This window comes from Molossus molossus, unplaced genomic scaffold (genome assembly GCF_014108415.1).
Source record: "Molossus molossus isolate mMolMol1 unplaced genomic scaffold, mMolMol1.p scaffold_m16_p_3, whole genome shotgun sequence".
Taxonomy (NCBI): domain Eukaryota; kingdom Metazoa; phylum Chordata; class Mammalia; order Chiroptera; family Molossidae; genus Molossus; species Molossus molossus.
Window position 1 is genome coordinate 12,211,015 of NW_023425366.1, and position 22,991 is coordinate 12,234,005.

The 22,991-nt window shown below is 40.4% G+C and overlaps 1 protein-coding gene and 1 pseudogene across 2 annotated transcripts in view; one reads left to right on the forward strand and one right to left on the reverse strand.

Moving 5' to 3' along the window:
* NUP155 (nucleoporin 155) overlaps nt 1-22,991 on the forward strand; it is a 68,100-nt gene that overhangs the window by 2,823 nt on the left and 42,286 nt on the right. For both annotated transcript variants that reach the window (XM_036279456.1, XM_036279457.1), the window contains exons 2-9: nt 301-438; nt 3,384-3,480; nt 9,745-9,815; nt 12,388-12,480; nt 13,797-13,963; nt 16,900-17,005; nt 18,771-18,844; nt 19,787-19,878. In XM_036279456.1, the coding sequence (XP_036135349.1) occupies nt 301-438; nt 3,384-3,480; nt 9,745-9,815; nt 12,388-12,480; nt 13,797-13,963; nt 16,900-17,005; nt 18,771-18,844; nt 19,787-19,878 (838 nt within the window). The remainder of the gene's footprint in view (nt 1-300; nt 439-3,383; nt 3,481-9,744; nt 9,816-12,387; nt 12,481-13,796; nt 13,964-16,899; nt 17,006-18,770; nt 18,845-19,786; nt 19,879-22,991) is intronic.
* Nucleotides 14,075-16,439, reverse strand: LOC118641473 (annotated as a pseudogene).

Sequence of the window (22,991 nt, forward strand, 5' to 3'; positions counted from 1 at the left end):
CGGGTCTCTCCGGACCGCAGGCGGACGCTCTAACCGCTGAGCCAAACCGGCCAGGGCTGAACTAATAATTTTCTTTTTTATGGAGTAAGTATCTGGGAAAGATAGTCTTGTTTAGTGTCCCCACCTTAACATTGAAATTTCTCAGGTCTCCTTTGCATCAGGTAAAATTACTCTATCTTCTCTATACCTTTGGAGCCACCAGAGGCACAATTTTGCTGTAGCTTGCAGTGCTTCTGTATACCTAGTTGATGCCCAAAATATTATTAATTTTAAGTAAATGCTTTATTTTATATTTTATAGATAATCCCACTGCTTCTGGCATGTCAGATATGGATTATCCTCTACAGGGACCTGGTTTGCTGTCAGTACCCAACCTTCCAGAGATCAGTTCCATCCGAAGAGTTCCTCTTCCACCTGAACTTGTGGAGCAATTTGGACGTATCCTATTACTTTGTATTATAATGCTTTAAAGTTAATTTGTTAATCCTCACCTGAAGATATTTTTCCATTGCTTTTTATTTTATTTATTTATTTATTAATCCTCACCCGAGGACATTTTTCCATATTTTGTTCAGCTAGAGTGGGAGGGAGGGGGAGAGAGAGAGAGAGAGAAACATCGACGTGAAAGAGACACATCAAGTGGTTGCCACCCGCACGACCAACCAGGGCCCAGGACAAACTGCAACTGAGGTACATGTCCTCAGCGGGAACCCAACCTGGGTCTCTCTGGACCGCAGGCCGATGCTCTAACTGCTGAGCCAAACTGGCCAGGGCCTTCCATTGGTTTTTAGGTAGAGTGGAAAGGAGGGAAGGGTTGGGGAGGGGGGAGGACACACACACACACATCCATGTGACAGACGTGTCAATAGCCTGCCTCCCGCACAACCTCTACTGTGGCCAAGGATCAAACCTGCAACTGAGGTACAGGCCCTTGATTGGGAATGGAACCCGCAACCTTGTCCACTGACCAGAACTATAACCGCTGAGCCAAACTGGCTAGGGCTAAAAAAATTTTTTTTTCCCTGTATTGATTTTAGAGAGGAAGGGAGAGGGAGAAGGATAGAAACACTGATGAGGGAGAACATCAATTGGATGCCTCCTACATGCTCCCCCACTGGGGACCTGGCTCGAAACCTGGGCATGTATCCTGAGTGGGAATTGAACTGGTGACCTCTTGGTGCGTGGGTTGATGCTCAACCACTGAGCCACACCAGCTGGGCTAAAAAAAATTTTGATTTTATTTATTTATTAATTTTTATTTTGGTACATGCCCCTAGCGGGTACCGAACCCGGGACTCTATGGTTTGCGAGACAGAAACATCAATGTGAGAAACACTGATTGGCTGCCTTCTGCATGCCCCTTACTGGGGATCAAGCCTGCAACCCGGACATGTTACCAGACCTCAGATCGAACCCGGAACTGTCAGTCCATGAGATGACACTCAATCCACTGAGCCACACCGACTAGACACAACTCTGCATTTTTTAATGATATTATTGCAAAGTATTACTTTCCAGTTAAGTGCTACATGAGAAAGTTTTTACTACCACACTATTAGGTCAAAGACCCATGATTTTCACTTTTATTTTTTTCCCATTTTAACATTTAAAACTGAGATGTGTGCCCTGGCTTGTGTGGCTCAGTTGGTTGGACATCGTCCCATGCACTGAAAACTTGCCTGTTAGATTCCTGGTTAAGGCACATGCCTGGGGTTGCGGTCTTGATTCCTAGTAGGGGACGTGCAGGAGGCAACCCATTGGTGTTTTGCTCTCACATTGGTGTTTCCTTCTCCCTTCCTCTCTTCTAGAAAAAAAAAACATCAGTTAAAATTTTTAAAAAAATAAAACTAGGATGTAGCTCAAAATATCTTTGGAAACAAATAAAAACTATCCGGTGTTTCTTTTTTCTCTCCCCCAAAAAAGTTTTTGGTGTGGTTTTCAGTTTATGGTGTCTTAAAGTTGAAATTTCGATGTGATTTTATTTCCATAGATCACAATAAGAATCTGTATATAAAGATATTAGAAACTGCCCAGGCAGGTTTAGCTCAAAGGTTAGAGTGTAGGCTATCAGACTGAAGGGTCCCGGGTTTGATTCCCAGTCAAGGGCACTTACCTGGGTTGCAGGTTCAATCCCCAGCCCTGTCAGGGCCGTGCAAGAGGTAACCAATTGATGTGTCTCTCTCACATTGATGTTTCTATCTCTCCTTTCCACTCTTGTCTAAATATCAATGGAAAAATACTCTTGGGTGAGGATTAACAACAACAAAAAAAGATACTAGAAACTAAAATACTAATGGCACCTTCATAGATTGAGTAGGTAGAAGAGTTTTCTTACCCTCTAAAAAAGATTTTATCTGATTTTCTTAAAGTATAGCATACCCTATAAAAGCACTAGATTTATAGTTATTTGTCAAGAAGCTTTCATATCAATCTAACTCTCATAATAAAGACATTAAGATGCTATCTTAAAATTTAATATGAGACTTTCAAAAGTATATTAATGAATTTAGAATAAAAGAGTTTCATGCTTCAATAGAGTGATTGAGAAAAATAAATGGAAAATTAGGAAAAATGCTTATAAAAAAGTGAAAAGCTAGTAAAATGTAATATTTTCCCCAAATATTTGCTGTTTTCTCTGAGACTTTGTAAAATAGTGTTATTAAATATATATCCACCTTATCCCACACTCCACCTTGCTTAGTTTCTTAATCTTCTTTAATCCTCTGGTAATAATTGTACTCTGCAAGAACATTTATTTTAGGAAATCATTTTATTTCCACAATTGTTTCATTGTCTTATAATTACATAACATAACTCTTTGCCTATTTTTTAATGTCCAAATTCAATGGTGTTATTCATAATCAGTATTCTTTTTTTTTTAAAACATTTTTAAAAAATACGTTTTTATTGATTTTTTTAGAGAGAGGAAGGGAGAGAGAGATAGAAGCATCGATGTAAGAGATACACATCTATTGGCTGCCTCCTGCACACCCTTACTGGGGATCGAGCCTGAAACCTGGGCATGTGTCCTGAGCAGGAATCGAACCAGGACCTCTCAGTCCATGGGATGACGCTCAATCCATTGAGCCATACCAGCTGGGCAATAATCAGTATTCTTTTTTAAGCTAGTAATGGTTAAAAAAAATACATATACAATATATCACATTTGTCCAGAGTATATTTCAAGTGGTCAAATGGCATTATTTAGAAATCATAAATACACTATGGCTTTCGTTAAACTCATTGAAAATCAAGGTATTTTATTCTATTAAAGAGTGGACAGGTCATGATTTTTTAATTGTAAATTTCATATCAAAGTCTTTTGAAACAAGTTTAAAATAGATGAGATTGAAATCTTTTTACCTTACATCCACATGACTCAGATATGCAATGTAACTGCATGATGGGCGTGTTTCCTCCTATCAACAGAGCTTGGCTCACAATTGACAGTGACATATTCATGTGGAACTATGAAGATGGGTATGTATTTAAGGCTGGCATGCTTTGATTATGTATACACACACAACGCTATATCATGATTAGAATTTAGCTTATTGCACTAAGAATTCTACTTACTAGACGTTGCCTAATATCTTTCACTCATCTAACATCTAATTCAGTGCTTCTCAGTGTGCGTACCAATCACCTGAGAGTAGGGTTAAAATAGGGAGTCTGTTATAGCAGTTTTGAATGACGTTCAAGAGTGTATTTGTAACAAGCTCCAAGTGATACTGCCAATCTAAGTACCACTCTTGAGTAGCAAGGGTCTGTGTCCCCAGCTCTATTCTGCATTAAAGATAGTATGTCAGTGATTCTTTGAAAGATGGTTTGACATTTTCAAAGACTTGTATTCCTTGCATTTCTACGGAATGGGAGAGTGTTGATTTACAGAAATAACTTTTATAATTCTGGACTTGACCTGTGTGTAAATTAAATTGTATAATAGAGTCTGAGTGAAGGCCCAAGGCATTTTCGTTTAAAGTTGATTGATCTGGTGACCTCACTCTTGGCTTTTTGAAGGTAAATTTATACTTAGTTCCATTACTTTGTCACATTATCTTTCGGTGTGGGATAGGAAGGCCCAAGTAGTTAAGATGTTACTCTTGCCCCTGAGTAATTAATGCACTTAGTATGTATATACACACACACAACACTATCATTGAGTAATAATTGACACTAAGAATATATAGCTTAAATGAAACAATTTTTTTTTTAATTAGACCAACCATTTCATAGCTTTTTTATTTTTATCCGCATACAAGGGTATTTTTTCATTTTATCTTCAGCTAGAGGGAGAGGGAGAGGGAGAGAGAAAGCAACATTGATGTGAGAGAAACACATCAGTTGGTTGCCTCCCGCATGACCCCGACTAGAGCAGGGGACCAAACTGCAACCGAGGTGGGTGCCCTTGACTAGAGTTACAGTCATAATAGTAGTGATGTCTAGTCCGGCCAGTGTGTTTCAGTGGTTGAGCATCGACCCATGTACCAAGAGGTTGCCGGTTCAATTCGCGGTCAGGACACATGCCCAAGTTGTGGGCCTGATCCCCAATGGGGTGCATGCAGGAGGTGGCCGATCAATGTTCTCATTGATGTTTCCATCTCTCTCTCCCTCTCACTTTCTCTATAAAATCAATAAAGGAGCCCTGGCCGGTTTGGCTCAGCGGTTAGAACGTTGGCCTGCGGTCCAGAGAGACCCGGGTTCGGTTCCCGCTAAGGGCATGTACTTCGGTTGCAGTTTGTCCCCGGCCCTGGTTGGTCGTGCGGGTGGCAGCCACTCGATGTGTCCCTTCACGTCGATGTTTCTCTCTCTCTCTCCCTCCTATTCTATCTGTACAAAAAATGGAAAAATATCCTCGGGTGAGGATTAAAAAAAAAAAAAAATCAATAAAGGAAAAACAAATAGTAGTGATGTCTGGTTGTGATTGTTTCCCATTTACCCTGAACTTTCCCCAATTTGTTATATTTATTTTGATGCTAAAGAATAAAGCATACATTTCCTCAAGAAAACTAAATGCAAAAGAAATTACATAATGTTAAGAATAATTTTTTCCCTTTAATTTTTTTAATTCAAAAAAGTTTTAATTTATCTTTATCATTAAGTATTACAGATGTCCCTCCTTTTCCCCCCAGTGGCCCCCCTCCTCCCCACTCTCACCCCCACTCCAAAAATAATTATTTTAAAAAGAGTTTTCACTTCATTGAAAATTTTTGTATTTTCATTAATATCTAAGATTCATTTAAGAAATACATTGAGTTTTTCATGTATTAGTCATTTTTGTGCTAGGAACAGTTATTTTTTTTAAAATAGTGTTTTAATGATTTTTTAAAGGGAGAGGAAGGAAGAGAGAGATAGAAACACCAATGTGAGAGAGAAACATCGATTGACTGTCTCCTGCACACCCCCTGCTGGGGTCAAGCCTGCAATCCAGAATCTAACCAGGACTTCCCAGTCCATGGGATGACTCTCAGCACCTGGGACACAGCACCTGGGCTAGGGACAGTATTGAATGGATACATATAGTCTCTCCCAGCATGGAACCAACCTTACTGTGTGTTCAAACTAGACCTCATTTAAAGAAAAATTATTCACCCTGGCTGGTTGCTCAGTGGTTAGAACGTAAGCCCAGGGATCGATGAGTCGTGAGTTCAATTCTGGTCAAGGACACATACCTCAGTTGCAGTTCATCCCTGGCCCTGGTCAGGGTCCTGCGGGAGGCAGCCATTCGATGTGTCTCTTTCACATCAATGTTTTCTTTCTCTTCTCTCTCTCTCTCTCTCTCTCTCTCTCTCTCTCTCTCTCTCTCATCTCTCACTCCCACTCTATCTGAAGAAAAATGGAAAAATACCCTCGGTTGAGTATTAAAAAAGAGAAAGAAAGAAAAAAAAATTATTTGAACAATGTGCTTATTGAAAAAAGTCAAAGTGTAAGTACTGGGTATAAATCTTTAGTTCACAAATTCAGTTCTGCAAAACCCTTAGGCTTAGTTTTAGTAATTCTTTTGCTTTCTATTATAAATCTTAACTCCATTTGAATGATAAAAACATAATCTTGTTCAATTCATTGTTCTCTGATCCTCACCTTTCCCAGGGTTAATCATGAGGGTAGGGGATGTGGCTGTTCCAGTTATCAACGGAACCTGTGTGATGTCACACAGGAGGAAATGGGAATCCGGTCTACATATGTGACCATTTAGGTGTTTTGTTCTTGTTTGCATGGCCCCTTTCTGGACAACCAGAAGATTTCTTCAAAGTTTGAATCATATTTTTTTATTGGTATTTATCTTGCTTCATTGCTTTGATGTCTTTTTTTTTTTTAATCCTCATCCAAGTACATTTTTCGATATTTTGTTAAGATAGAGTGGGAGCCCTGGCCGGTTTGGCTCAGCGGTTAGAGTGTCGGCCTGCGGTCCTGAGAGACCCGGGTTCGGTTCCCGCTAAGGGCACGTACCTCGGTTGCAGTTTGTCCCCGGCCCTGGTTGGGTCGTGTGGGTGGCAACCACTCGACGTGTCCCTTTCACGTCGATGTTTCTCTCTCTCTCTCCCTCCCACTCTATCTGAACAAAACATAGAAAAAATGTCCTCGGGTGAGGATAAAAAAAAAAAAAAAAAAAAAAAAAAGATAGAGTGGGAGGGAGGGAGGGAGAGAGAGAGAGAAACATCCATGTGAAAGGGATACATCAAGTGGTTGCCACCCGCACGACTCAACCAGAACCGGGGACAGACTGCAACCAAGGTACATGCCCTAAGTGGGATCTGAACCTGGGTCTCTCTGGACCGCAGGCTGACGCGCTAACCGCTGAGCAAAACTGGCTAGGATGCTTTGATGTCTTTTGTTGCTTTTTTTTAAATGAGTGTTCAGTTTTGTGTCCCCCCCCCCCTTATTGATTTGATTTTAGAGAGAGAGGAAGTGAGAGGGAGAGAGAAATAGAAACATCGATGAGAGAGAGCATCGAGAGCATCGACTGGCCGCCTCTTGCATGTCCCCCACTGGGGATCAGGCCCACGACCCAGGCACATGCCCTGACTGGGAATTGAACCCGGACCTCTCAGTTTATGGGATGATGCTCAGTCCGCTGAGCCACACCGCTGGGCTTTTGTTTTTTGGAAAATTTTTTCAACCATTATCTTCAAATATTTTTTCCACTCATTTTCTCCCTTTCTTCTGATATTTCAGTTATACTTTTGCTAGACTGTTTGATATTATACAACAGATTTTGGATGTTCTGTGCGGTTTTTCTTCCCCAATCTTTTTTCTCTTTTGGTTTCAATTTCCACAATTTCTGTGAACCTAATTTAAGGTTCATTGATTATTTTCTTCTGTGATGTCTTCTGAAAGTTGTGTTTTGTTTTGTTTTGTTTTTTCTTTTTAAAAAAATATTCCAGCCTTGGCCAGTGGCTCAGCATTGGCCTGCGGTCTGGAGAGACCCAGGTTCGGTTCCCGCTAAGGGCATGAACCTCAGTTGCAGTTTGTCTCCGGCCCTGGTTGGGTCGTGCAGGTGGCAGCCACTCGATCTGTCCCTTTCACATCGATGTTTCTCTCTCTCTCCCTCTCTTTCCCTCCCACTCTATCTGTACAAAAAATGGAAAAATATCCTCAGGTGAGGATTAAAAAAAATTCTAGCCCTGGCCGGTTTGTCTCAGTGGTTAGAGCATTGGCCTGCGGTCCAGGGAGACACTGGTTCGGTTCCCACTGAGGGCACATACTTTGGTTGCAGTTTGTCCCCGGCCCTGGTTGGGTCATGCAAGAAGCAGCCACTCAATGTGTGTGTCTCTCTCTCTTCCTCTCTCTCCCTCCCACTCTATCTGAACAAAAAATAAAAAAAATGTCCTCGGGCGAGGATTAAGAAAAAAATTAAAAAAAAATAAAAATTCCAGTTCACCCTGGCCAGTTTGGCTAAGCAGTTAGAGCATTGGCTTGCAGACCAGAGAGGGTTCGGTTCCCCCTAAGGGCACATACCTCAGTTGCAGTTTGTCCCTGGCTCCAGTTGGGGTCGTGTGGGTGGCAACCAGTCGATGTGTCTCTTTCACATCGATGTTTCTCTCTCTCTTCCCCCCTCTCTCCCTCCCATTCTATCTGAAGATAAATGCAAAAATATTCTCTGGTGAGGGGGAAAAAAGATATCCTAGTTTTTTGTTTTATGTTTTAATTGAATTAGAGAGAGAGCAAGGGGGAGAGAGATAAAAACATCAATGTGGGAGAGAAACATTGATTGGCTGTCTCCTGCACGCCCCCCTACTGGGGATTAAGCTCGAAACCTGGGCATGTGCCCTTACCAGGAATTCAACCAGGACCTCACAGTCTATGGAACGGTGCTCAGTCCACTGAACCACACAGGCTGGGCAACTGAGAAGTTCTTAAATGTGTTCTTTTTCTGTGTTGTGCATTTTATTTTCGACATTTTTATTTTCTCATTTCTTAAAATTTTCATCTTTCTGCTGAAGTTTCTTACCTGTTGGTGCATATTGTCCACCTTTTCCATTGAAGCTTATGCTATATTGATTACATTTATTTTAAATTTCCTGTCTACTAGTTCATACATTTGGCTCATGGCTGGGTCTTGTTCTACTGATTGCTTTGTTTCTTGACAGTGGCGTGTTTTTTTTCTCTTGATTTTATGTGTCTCGTTTTCTTATTGAAAGCCCAACATTATATCTAGAATAGTGGATACTGAAGTAAATAGCATTTATCCTTAGACATGGACATGTGTCAGAACCAAATTATTTCACTTATATGTGGATATGAAACAGAAAGCAACAAACAAAACAAACTCATAGAATACAGAATGGTGGGAGGAAGACAAAGAGGGTAAAAGGAGTCAAATATATGGTAATGGGAGGAGACTAGACTTCGGGTGGTAAGCAAACAAGTATACAGATCACATATAAAATTGTACACCTAAAATTATATAATGTTACTAAGGAATGTTACCCCAATAAGTTTGTTTATTTATTTGTTTGTTATTGTTAATCTTAACCTGAGGATATTTGTCCATTGATTTTTAGAGAGTGAAAGGGAGGGAGGGAGGGGGTGGAGAGAGAGAAACACCTGTGTGAGAGACACACTTAAGTTGGTTGCCTTCCGCATGTGCCCTGACTGGGGCTAGAAATTGAACCTGCAACCCAGGTACATGCCCTTGACCAGGAATTGAACCTGTGACCCTTTAGTGGGAGAGCCAATGCTCTAACCATTGGGTCACACTAGCCAGGGCAATAAATTTTTTTTTTTTAATTAAAAAATTTAAAAAAAAATTAATGAGTAAGTTTCTTCTTTTGCTAGGGCCTTTATTGTGGAGGGAGTTGACTTTTTCCAAGTCAGGAGTTGAGCAGAGTTTCATTTGTTGTTCCTGAGGTTATCCTCGTTGAACCACAGGTTCCAAATTTTTTTATAATTACCTTGCCACTTAGGTTACAGGTTTGGTTGGTCATTGTTCCTGTTTGACTTACAGCCATAGGCTTTCTTTGGGAGCCTGATTTTTCTGAAAAGGTCCTCTACACTCTTGTCCCTGTCTCCATATTAGCTTGCCATTAGATACTTGCAACCTGGGGGGTGGGGCATTTGGCATGTGGAGCGGCATTCCTGTTTTCCTAGTTTATGAGTAGCCTTAGGCGGGCCTCTGCCTGGGTCTTGGAATTGAAACAGTTTACTTGTTTGATTTTCATTATGTTCTATAGTCTTAAAGAGTATTATAAGATAAAACTTTTTCTTTATATGTATAACATGTTTTTCTGCAACTATTGACAGAGGAGACCTTGCCTATTTTGATGGACTTAGTGAGACTATTCTTGCTGTGGGGCTTGTGAAACCAAAAGCTGGTAAGAAATAAAAATATAAGGCTTAAGTTATGTTTGTACATGCAGACTTCAAATGTTTTCGGACTAAATGACAACACATTCTAATTAGTTGAATTTCCTACTGAAATTTTGTTTGAATTCTAATTAGAAATAAAGTAATTAGAAATATTTAACATCTTTGTGATGGTATAAATGAATTTGCTTCTAAAATTATTATAATATAGTTCTTGAATCTCATTTTGCTTACATTTTGTTACTCTTGATTTACCTGAAATTTTTTGCATAATACATTTGTCATCACTTACTGTAAAAACCATTTTTGTCTCTGCATTTTTTTCAGTCTTGATAGCCCAGGAAAGTAAGAACAGAGGTCAGAATAAATCTCAGCTAAGTCACAAATATTGTTTAACTTACAGTTTCAACCTCATGATGCCAGGATGTTTTTTTTAATCCTCACCCGAGGACATTTGTTTGCATTTATCTTCAGATCGAGCAGGAGGGAGAGAGGGAGGAAGACAGAGAGAGAAACATCATTGTCTGTCTGACACAATTCGAGTGGTTGCCGCCTACACAACCCCAACCAGGGTTGGGGACAAACTGTAATCGAGGTACGTGCCCTTAGGGGAAACTGAACCCAGGACTCTCCAGTCCACGGGCGGATGCTCGAACTGTTGAACCAAATGGGCCAGGGCATGATGCCAAATCTTTTTTCAGAGCTACTGACATGCAGAATTGATTGATTTAAATTTAATATGCATCTCTTGAATGCATCTTCCTGCAAGAGGTAACCACTTGGTGCATGGGTCGATGCTCAACCACTGAGCCATACTGGTCAGACAAAGTTCAAGATTTTTAAATCAACTTATGAAATCAGGTATATTTTGAGGTCACTAAAGTAGAACCTCTGTGCCTTCAGCTTCATGGTCTTAAACTTTGATATACAAAACTGGCTTTTAAGCTCCTTGATACTCATTAGTGAAAGTAAAACCAAGTCATGATATTAGCTTTGGTGTATTTCCTGTGACATTTAACTCCCTTAGGAAGACCAAATGTATATGCATAATTATAATATAAGATACTATTTCCCTTTATTCCTATCAGTGAGACATTATTTTTGGACATTATAACATAATGACAGTGATAATTATACATAGTATCTCATGCCACACCACACTTTTCAAGTTAAACAATACCTTAATATGCATTAACAAAAAATTTTGTACTTGGTAATGTCCCCTGTGGAACTGTAAATTATCTGGTTTTGATGTATAAACTCATTTGAGAAACTAATTGATATATAAACTCATTTCTTTTTATATGAATTTGACTACTCCAGGTACCTGATATAAGTGGGATTATATATTTGTCTTTTTGTCACTGGTTTATTTCCCTTAGCATGATTCCTTCAAGGTCCACCCCTGTTGTAGTAGGTCAGAATGTCCTTTCTTCAAAAGGCTGAATAATATTTCATTGTATGTATGTACTATGTTTTGTTTAACAGTTTATCTGTTGATGGACACTTGGGTAGCTTCCACCTTTTATTGTGAATTAATGTTACTATAAATTTGGTCATACAAATAGAAGTCTTTATATATTAATAAACTATTTTGTAATGTAACACTGATTTTATTTTTTTTTTTTTATTTTTTTTTTTTTAATCCTCACCTGAGGACACTTTTCCATTTTTTGCACAGACAGAGTGGGAGGGAGAGAGAGGAAGGAAGAGAGAGAGAGAAACATCGACGTGAAGGGACACATCGAGTGGCTGCTACCCGCACGACCAACCAGGGCCGGGGACAAACTGCAGCCGAAGTACGTGCCCTTAGCGGGAACCGAACCCGGGTCTCTCGGGACCGCAGGCCGACGCTCTAACCGCTGAGCCAAACTGGCCAGGGCTGTAACACTGATTTTAAATGACATTAAATGTTGAAGTGTTTATTTCCTAAGGTGGTTTTTTTTACCATTTACTTTTGTAGATGGTCATAGGTAGTAATATTTTAACATCAAAATGAACAAAATTGGGTTCAGACTTTTAATATGCTTTTCTTGATTTTTATTTTTTTTCTCCTCATCAGAGGACTTTTTTTTTTGCATTTATCTTGAGATAGAGTGGGAGGGAGAGAGGGAGGAAGAGAGAGAGACACATCAAGTGGTTACCACCCACACAACCCCAACTGGGGCTGGGGACAAGCCGCAACCCAGGTACATGCCCTTAGCGAGAACCGAACCTGGCCCTCTCTGGCCGATGCTCTAACAGCTGAGCCAAACTGGCCAGAGCTGCTTTTATTGTTTTTTTTTTTTTTTTAGAGAGAGAGAAAGGGAGAGCGAGAGAAACATCAGTCGGCTGCCTCCTGCACACCTCCTATTGGGGATCGATTCTGCCACTCAGGCATGTGCCCTGACTGGGAATCGAACCGGGACCTCTCGGTCCATGGGATGACGCTCATTCCACTGAGCCACACCTGCCAGGCCAGACTTCTCATATGCTATTTAATCACCAGCTCATCGTAATGGTAAAAACTTAATCTATGAATGTTTCAATACTGGATTTTTTTGGAAAAATAATCCTAAACCCGCGTCTACTTTATCTCAGGCATCTTTCAACCTCATATACGACACCTCCTGGTTTTGGCAACCCCTGTGGATATAGTGATTCTTGGACTCAGCTATGCTAATTTGCAAACAGGTATAACCCACATATTGTGTTCTTTAAAATAAAAGTATGTTGTTGAGTTTAATGTTATAATTAAAAATTAATATTTGTCACTGAATTAACTGAGCTCTTTGCTCATAGAAAAATAATTTTTCCCCATAGATATGGTATCTTTCAGGATAGTGATTCCACCAAAAATGTATTCTGTATGTATTTACATACTAATGTGAATGTTTTAAATGTATAATATGCAGGAAGGGTAGTAGTAAAAGAATAGTCTACGCTAGTGAGATTTTTAACAGTGCCTTTAATTTCTTTGTTTCTGATTTATTGAATGGCTATGGAACACTGAAATATAACACATTATTCTTTGCTTTAAAGTAAGAAGCCCTCAATTTATTACAAGCATATTTAATGATTTCTTTTTTATTGCTTTAGATGAAATAATGTTGAATCAGTAACTTAATTATTACTGCCACATTCTTAGGCTCTTTTACAAAATTTAAAAATTTGGGTGAGTTTTTTAATTAATGTGTTATAATGATATATATTATATATTGTAATTACATGTTTTATGTATCTATGCACACACTCTATAGGTTCTATTTCACTTGAATTATTGTATTAGACTTTTTTTTTTTTGGTACATGCCCCTAGCGGGAATGGAAACCAGGACTCTCTGGTCTGCAGGCCGACGCTCCAACCACTGAGCCAAACCGGCCAGAGCTGTATTAGACTTTTTATAGTAATTTAAAAATTATGTATGTTATAGAAGCTATTGAGTATATTAGTAAGGATGCAGTAAAAGTACCGGTTCTAAAGATAATTCAGTGATTGTTCTAAACTTTTTTTTTAATATGTTTTTATTGATTTATTTAGGAAAGAGAGATAGGAACATCCATGTGAGAGAGATACATTGATTGGCTGCCTCCTGCTCATCCCCTACTGGGGATCGTCCCGCAACCGGGGCATGTGCCCTGACCCGGAATCATCATCTGGGACTTTTCAGTGCATAGGACACACTCAATGCACTGAGCCACACCGGCAGCGCTGTTTTAATTTTTTTTTTTTTTATCCTCACCCAAGGACATTTTTCCATTTTTTGTTCATATAGAGTGGGATAGAGTGGGAGGGAGGGAGGGAGGGAGGAAGGGGAGAGAGAGAGAGAGAGAGAGAGAGAGAGAAACATTGATGTGTCCCTTTCACATCGATGTTTCTCTCTCTCTTTCTCTTCCTCTCTCTCCCTCCCACTCTATCTGTACAAAAAATGGAAAAATGTCCTCGGGTGAGGATAAAAAAATAAAAAAGCTGATACACTGATTCTTGTATTTTTTCTTTTAAAAAAATAGGTTCTGGAGTTCTTAACGACAGCATGTGTGGTGGAATGCAGCTTCTTCCAGATCCTTTGTATTCTCTTCCCACTGATAATACTTACCTTTTAACAATAACTTCCACCGATAATGGCAGGATTTTCTTGGCTGGAAAGGATGGCTGTTTATATGAAGTAGCATACCAAGTAAGTCTGGCATTTATAAACATTGTTTTCTTCCTTTTGATGAAGTAGAGATGGATTTTATTTTTAATTTGTAATTATATAAGGACATTTACATATTCTTATAGAAGGTATTCAGACATAATTAAAGCCATAGTCTTGCATGACTGCACCATGCCTACAAAACCCATTTCTCTTTCCAGAAGTAACTGCCATTATCAGTTCTGCATGTGTCCATCTAGAACATGATGCATACATTGATAAATATCTATAAATGTATCTATAAATACCTATACGTATGTATTTATATGTATATACACATATACAAATATATGCTGTATTTTTGTGCATGTATGGCTTTATTTGAATTATTGTCTTGTTACATAATTGGCTTTTCACTTAACTGTGTCTTGAAAGTCTTTTCTTGTCAGTATCTGATAGATATGTTTATGTCACATTTGGAGATTGCTGCATAGTTTTCCGTGAAATAATATACATGATTTACTTAACAGTTTCTTCTCTGATGGATGTCCAGGTTTTCAGTTTTTCTTTTCACAAATAAGGCTACAGTAGGTGTTCTTTTGTAGGCCTCCTTGTGCCCATGAATAGACTGTTTTGTGTGTAGGGTCTTAGAATTCTAATTGGTGGGTTATAATGTATATGCATTTAAAATTGTATTTACTATTTTCATATTGCCCTATAAAATTTTTACATTTTTAGCAGACATCTATGAATGTATTCCACCCACACCCGTTCTCACTAACACGGGTATTAATGCAATTTATTTATTGTGGCCAATCTGATGGAGGGCAATTATTTTTTAACTGAGTTGATAATCTCTTCATGTATTTATTGGTCATTTATGTTTTTCTACTCTGAAATGCCTTTTTATGTCCTGTTCTCTATTTATCTTTCCGTTACTGTATTATTGCCTTTTGCATAAGATAAAACTTAGGAAACTGAAAGTAATATTCTCAGTTTAATTAGTGGCAGAACTAGGATTAGAACCCAGTCAGCTGTGGTTTGATTTTTAGATATAATCATTTTTATTCAGATTTTTGAAAGCAATAGAAGGGTAAATTAATACCTGTCTTTCCAAATTAAGGCCTAAAACTGTTTCTAAAACTTTAAATAAGAAACTCCTGCTCAGAGTACAAGGATAACCTGTATCACCTTAAACCAGCAATAAAAAAGTAAAATATAAATTTTTATTTAGAATGAAAGCAAATACTTCAGTATCACAAACACAGTATTAAACTTCAAGAAAGACCCTGCTGGTTTTGAGTGAACATTTATTTGCATAATTACAACATGACAAACCCAGAAGAAGGGAGCAGGCCTGGCATTTGCACCCCAGTGCAGCAGTTTGTCACACCTCCTGCATAAAGCCAGATGCACAAAGTGGATACAATCTGTGATCTGTCCGTGGTGGCAAAGGTGAGGGGTGCAGGTGGTGCAGCTGCTACTCGTCCTTGTCAGAAGACTCTCAGACATGTAGGCCTTGAAGTAAGCATCAGGTCTCTTGGGGACAAGGGAATGCCCCGGTCTCACAGTCTAAAAGCCCATAAAGCTGAAGGTACGGAGCAGAGCGGCTCTGTCATCACAGTTCTTATGGAAGCAGATGAAAACATGGTCACCATGCAGCTGCTTCTCTGCAGACTCAGAAGCACTGCAAAGCTGTCTTTGCTCCCCTCAGACAGAGCACTGCCTGGGATCTTGATATAGAGGCAGCTACTGCTCAGTCCTGCTCTCCAGTTAACATGTTTGGATCTGTGAGCCTGGTCTGGACGTTGAGAATTCTTGTCTTGTTATTAGATGTTAGTTCCTCTGTTACATTTAGCCTGTTACCAGAGTAAAATAAATTAGCTGAGAGATTGTGATCCCTCGGACTTCCCTCGCCCACCTGGGTTCTTCAGGGCTCGTTGAGGCACATCAGGAGCACCACTGGGGCCCTGGGTCCAGGTTACTGCAACAGTTAAGCGAGACCCTGGAAGTAGCCCTGTGGCGGCTGTGCAGGCTGATGAGCGGCATTGGTGTGGGTGGTGTGGACTCTCGTGCTGGATTTATTCCCCTCTTCTCTGGCGAAGCAGAAGCTGCAGGGAGGATTTCACCACCCAGCCACTGGGTTCTGAAACCAGGAAAACATGCTGCCCTCTCCTGGCCACTGCTGCTCACCCTGTGCAGCTGTGTTTGGTTTTTTGTTGTTGTTTTCGTTTTCCTTTATTGATTTTTTTTTTTTTTTAAAGAGTGAGAGAGGAAGTGAGAGGGAGAGAGAGACAGAAACATCAATGAAAGAGAACATCGATTTGTTGCCTCCTGCATGCTCCCCACTGGGGATTGGGCCCACAACCCGGGCATGTGTCTTGACCAGGAATCAAACCAGCGACCTCTTGGTGCATGGGTCGATGCTCAACTACTGAGCCACACCGGCCAGACACAGCTGTGTTTTTTATATTACGTTGTACCTCCTTCGTGCCCAGTTTCTCTTGGCTTTGTTCATTACCAGGAAATGGTTTTGTATGGTAAAACTCAATCATTGAGAAGTAGACTGTAGATTATGATGGTAGCTGCTCTAGTTAAAATTTCATTTTAGCAGAAATGGGATAAGATGATACAAGTACCTCGATCCTATGTACTTTGAGCACTTAAAAATTCTTATTATGTTTCTTTTACTTTCAGATAGTTTTTAAGAGAAAATATAAGGTCATTAGCATAGTATTACTGAGGTTTCTGGAATAGACATAGCTGGTGTCATTGAGGGTAGTAATTTACAGCTAACTACATGGTGTATTTTTAGTTACAGAACTAAACTCAGTACTTGCTTTTGAGTAGTGTGTCTTCATTTCCAGTTATTGGTATTTCACTAAGATCTGAGGATTTTTGTAAACGTGGGTATGCAATAGTTGCTATGACAGAGGTTACCTACATTTACAAGTCTTCTCTTTATTTTTTCTTTTAAGGCAGAAGCAGGTTGGTTTAGCCAAAGATGTAGGAAAATCAACCACTCAAAGAGCTCACTTTCTTTTCTTGTTCCTTCGTTGCTACAATTCACATTCTCAGAAGATGGTAAGTAAAAGAGCAATAAATTTGGCAAACAAAAATTTGTGACATTGTTGACAGAACATTTTTTTGAGGAATTCTTTTTTTTTTTTCTTTATTGATTTTAGAGGGGAGAGGGAGAGAGATAGAAACATTGATGAGAGAGAGTATCGATTGGCCACCTCCTACATGCCCCCCACTGGGGAATTGGCCTACAACCTGGGCGTGTGCCCTGACTGGGAATTGAACTGGCGACCTCTTGGTGCATGGGTTGCTACCTAACCGCTGAGCCACACTGACCGGGCGAGAAATTCTCATTCTTTTTCTTAAAAAAAATTTTTTTTCCTTTATTAATTTTAGACAGGGAGGGAGAGGGAGATAGAAACATTGATGAGAGAGAACATCGATTGGTCGCTTCCTGCATGCCCCACACTGGGGATCAGGCCCACAACCTGGGCATGTGCCCTGACCAGGAATTGAACTGGCGACCTGTTGGTACATGGGTCGACTCTCAACCACTTAGCCAAACTGGGTGGGCGAGAAATTCTTCTTAATAGAATGTGTTATTAATACATGTTATGTCTTCATAAGTTCTCTCTTTTTTTTAATTCTTACCCAAGAATATGTATTTATTGATGTTTAGAGAGACTAAAATCTATATGAGAGAAACACTGGTTAGTTGCATCTCATCCAAGCCCCAAACAGGGATCAACCCACAAACTAAGTATATGCCCTGACTGGGAATCAAACCCACAACTTTTTGCTGTATGGGATGATGCTCCAACGAACTGAGCCACCAGCTAGGGCTTCATAAGGTCTCTTAAAGAAAGAAGAAATTATAAAACATAGAAACTGTGGATTTATTCCCAAGTTCCTATTAATGTAGCGTCATGTATCTAAAACAACTATACATAAGCTGTGAAAAGCAAGACATGTACATGTGAGAACAGTCAGACACCTGATGTGTGTTTTGCCTGGTCTAGAACAAGTTCCCAACATAAAATGTGCATGAGTTTTTAATAGAATGAGAGAGGCCCTGGCCAGTGTGGCTCGGTTGGGTGTCATCCTGTGCACTGAGAGATCTCCCATTCAACTCCTGGCTAGGGCACCTGCCCCGACTGTGGGCTTGATCTTGCAGGAGGCAGCTGATGTCTCTTTCCCTCTCCCTCTTTTCTTCCTGTTTCTAAAAGTCAATTTTTAAAAATCTTTAAAATAAACCAATAAATAAAATGAGAGGGGCCAATGAAATCGTTTTACCAATGAACCTTTAAATTAAACTGACAATTTCTTGAAGGAATGGACTGAGTTTATTTATTTCATGTGTTTCTAGCATATAGCAAATGTTCGTTGAATGAAGAGATAATCTAGAACTTGGTTTGGTTTAAAATTGATTTAGAGAATCCCGGCCAGTGTGGCTCAGTGGTTGAGTGTTGACCTGACCCATGCACCCAAGAGGTCGCCAGTTCGATTCCCTGTCGGGGTACATGCCCAGGTTGTGGGCCCGATCCCCAGTGGAGGGCATGCAGGAGGTGGCCAATCGATGTTTCTCTTTCTCCCTCTCCCTTTCTCTCTCTCTAAAAAGTCAATAAAGAAAAAAATTTGTTTAGAGGATAGAATAATTTATTTTTCATGCTCTTAACCAGCACAGTATTTGATGTGTTCTTTTACAAAGCAAGAGGAAAATCCCTGAATGCAAAATTCTAATTTAGCATTTTTTAATTTAAGTGGCTACTGTATTTGATTTGTTCATCTTTGGGTAATTTTTAAAATTTTTGTTCCTTTTGTCTTTCAGATCCTATTGTTCAAATTGAAATTGATAATTCTAGAAACATTTTATATACACGATCTGAGAAAGGAGTAATACAGGTAAGAATATTATCCTACCATTTAAGGTGGGAATAGCCTCATTTTTTTGTTTGTTTTTGTTTTATTGATTTTGAGAGAGAGAGAAACATTTGTTGTTCCACTCCGTTACGTATTCATTGGTTGATTTTTTTTTTAAATTTTTTTTCCCTTTATTGATTTTAGAGAGAGAGGAAGTGAAAGGGGGAGAGAGAGATAGAAACATTGATGAGAGAGAACATTGATTGGCCGCCTCCTGCATGCTCCCCACTGGCGGTTGGGCCCACAATCTGGGCATATGTCCTGACTGGGAATAGAACTGGCGACTCTTGATGCATGGGTCGACGCTCAACCACTGAGCCACACCGGCCAGACCATTGGTTGATTCTTATATGTACCCTGACCAGAGATCAAACCTGCAACTTTGGTGTATTAGGACGACACTCTGACCAACTGAGCCACTTGGCCAGGGCCTAGCATCATCGCTGCCTTTGAGGAAGAAAATATAGTCACTTTTAGACTTTTCCTATGAACTGCTTTAAAAAAAAAATCCAAAGCACTTCTTCGGGCCCCCTTTTTTTTAATGAAATTTCAAATCTGAATTATTTTCATACCTATATGAAGTACCAAAATTAAAGGAACCCTAAAAGGGAAACGTCTATGTAATAAAGTTGTTTAAAAAAAATTAATAAACTGAGGAACAAAATAGGAGGCATGGATACATGGAACAGTCTTACAGCTGCTAGAGGGGAGGGAGTGGGACTTAATGAAAGACGGCAAAGGAATTAGCCAAAGACCATATATTCGTAACCCATGGACACAAGTAATGGAGGGGTGGCGGGGTATGGGTGGAGGTGCAAAGAGGGGGGAAATGGGACATCTGCAATAGTGTCAACAATAAAAGTTTATTTCATAAAATGTATACAGATTATACTCATGTTTTAGTGGGTACAATTTTTTTTACAGGTTTACGATTTGGGGAATGATGGACAAGGAATGAGCAGAGTTGCCTCAGTGTCACAGAATTCCATTGTCTCTGCTGCTGGAAACATTGCGAGGTGAAATGTAATTTATTGTCAGACATCTTATTTGCAGGCACAATTATACTATTCATGTACAGCAGTGGTTCTCAACCTTCCTAGTGCCGCGACCTTTAACACAGTTCCTCGTGTGTGGGCGTATCTGCATGTGGGCAGACCTGCCTGGAGACGGATAGAGGAGCCGTGTCTCGGTTCCTAAGACCATCGGAAATCTGTGTTTTCCAATGGTCTTAGGCGACCCCTGTGAAAGACCACAGGTTGAGAACCGCTGATGTACAGCATACTAAAATTATTTCCTTCTCAAAGTGTCTCAAAAAGATAAGGAATGTTGAAGGAAGTGACATCGTAAATTATGTTTGAAATAGAGTTGCTAGAGAATATTTTATTCTTTTTTTTTTTTTTTTTTTTTTTTTTTTTTTTTTTTTTTTTTTTTTTTGTATTTTATTTTTTTTTTTTTATTTTTTTTACATTTTTTTCCCCCACATCTTTATTGTTGGGTGTAAAATGTATTACAGATGTTCCACATTTTTCCCCCATTTACCCCCTCCTCCCCACTCCCGCCCCCTCCCACCTTTTCCCAAACTATTGTCCGTGTCCATTGGTTATGCATATAAGTTCTTTGGTTTATCTCTTCCCACCCCCCCAACCCCTTTCCCTTTGAGGTTTGTCAGTCTAGCAATGAATTTGTGCTTCTTAATCCCTTCACCTTTTTCACCCATTCCCCCAACCCCCTTCCCAACTGGCAACCAACAAAATGTTCTCTGTATCTATGAGAATGTTCCTGTTCTTCCTGTTCATTTTGTTTGTAGATTCCATTGTTGATAGATCTGTATTCATTGTCATTTTGTTTGTTCATACATTTTATCTTTTTCTTTAAAAAGACCCTTCATCATTTCATATAATAACGGTTTGGTAGTGATGAAATCCTTTAACTTTTTCTTGTCTGGGAAAGTTTTTATATGTCCATCGAATCTAAATGACAGCTTTGCAGGATAGAGTAATTTTGGTTGTAGGTTCTTGGTTTTCATCACTCTGAATATTTCTTGCCACTCCCTTCTGGCCTGCAAAGTTTCTTTTGAGAAATCAGCTGACAGCCTAATGGGAACTCCCTTGTAGGTAACTAGCTGCCTTTCTCTTGCTGCTTTTAAGATTCTCTCTTTGTCTTGAACCTTTTGCATTTTGATGATGATGTGTCTTGGTGTGGGCCTCTTGGGGTTCATCTTGTTTGGGACTCTCTGTGCTTCCTGGACTTGTATGTCTGTTTCCTTCACCAAGTTAGGAAAGTTTTCTGCCATTATTGTTTCAAACAGATTTTCGATTTCTTGTTCTCTCTCTTCTCCTTCTGGGACCCCCAAGATGCGAATGTTGGCACGCTTGAAGTTGTCCCAGAGGCTCCTTACACTATCCTCATTTTTTTGGATTCTTTTTTCTTTTTGCTGTTCTGATTGGGCGTTTTTTGCTTCCTTATATTCCAAATCGATGGTTTGCTCCTTGGATTTACGTACTCTATTATTGAAGCTATGTAAATTATTCTTTATTTCAGTTAAAGCCTCCTTTGTTTCTAACTGTGCAGCGATTATTTCTGACTGGTCCTTTTTTATGCTCTTGAGGCCCTCACTGAGTTCATTGAGCATCCTTATAAGCAGTATTTTGAACTCAGTATCTGTTAGGTTGCTTATCTCCATTTCGCTTAGTTCTTTTATTGGGGTTTTGTTCTGTTCTTTCATTTGGGACCTGTTTCTTTGTATCCTCATTTTGGCTGCCTCCCTGTGTTTGTTTCTGTGTATTACTTAATGAGAGGTATGGGGCTCGCTGAGACTCGGTGCTGCTCGTTTGAAAGAATTTAGGAAAAACCTGAAGCAGGATCCAAGACCGGCCAATCCTATGGTTAAGCAAGTGGCAACAGCTTGTTGAAGTTGTGTGGGGCTGGGCGGGGCCTCCGGGAGTCACCAGGGCGGGGCTACCCGTGTGAGCCAGGTTGCTGGAGACCCAGATATGGCTTCTGTCTGCCGTCCCCGGGAAGGGCTCACCAAAGGAACAAAGGCCTCTGACAGCACGTTTGTCCCCGAGGAAGCCCCCTCTCCAGCTCTCGCTCCAGTGCCAAACAGCTCAGTTCTTCCCTGTGTGTCTCTGGTGCCCCTCGAGCTGCCTCCCCTCCGAGCTTAGAGGTAGATAAGTCCGTGCGCCGGCCCTTTAGGGAGCTGCCTGGGGCTCCAGCCGCCTCAGCTTCCCTGAGCCTCAGTTCCCGCTGGTTTTTCCAGCCAGAAGTTATGGGGATTCTCTTCCTGGCACTGGAACCCTGAGCGGGGCACCTGGTGTGGGAAGGGGACCCCTCAGTCCTCAGGAAGGACCTTCCCAGCCGCGGGATCCTCCTGATTTTTATCCACCACGCTTGGGTGTGGGACCAGCCTGTCTCGCTTCTGCGCGCTCCGCCGCCGCCGCGCCGCCGCCCCCCCTCGCGCCGCCGCCCCTCCTACCGGTCTGGATGTAGCTGCTTTTTTTTTTTTCCTTAGTTCCGTAGTTGTACGACTTCCATTCAGCTTGATTTCAGGCGGTTTTGAATGATGGTTGTTCTGTAGTTTAGTTGTAACTTTGATGTGGTTGTGGGAGGACGCGATACCGCGTTTACCTACGCCACCATCTTGACCGGAAGTCCCGAGAATATTTTATTCTTATACTGGATATTTTAAAACAAGATAGGTTGCCCTGGCCAGTTTGGCTCAGCAGTTAGAGCTTCAGCCTGCAGACCGGAGAGTCCTGGGTTCAGTTTCTGCTGAGGGCATGTACCTCACTTATAGTTTGTCCCCAGCCCCAATTGAGGTTGTGTGGGTGGTAACCACTCGATGTGTCTCTCTCACATCGATGTTTCTCTCTCACTTCCTCCTCCTTCTCTCCCTCTCACTCTATCTGAAGATAAATGCAAAAAAAAAAGTGTCCTGGTGAGGGTAATGGAAGGAAGGGAAGGAAGGAAGGAAGGAAGGAAGGAAGGAAGGAAGGAAGGAAGGAAGGAAGGAAGGAAGGAGATTTGTTTAACTATGTAAAATATGGCTTGAAATGTGTTTTTCTTAGAAAAGATACAAGACATATGGGAAACCACATGTCTGAAAGTTTCCTCTCTTACAACTGCTCCA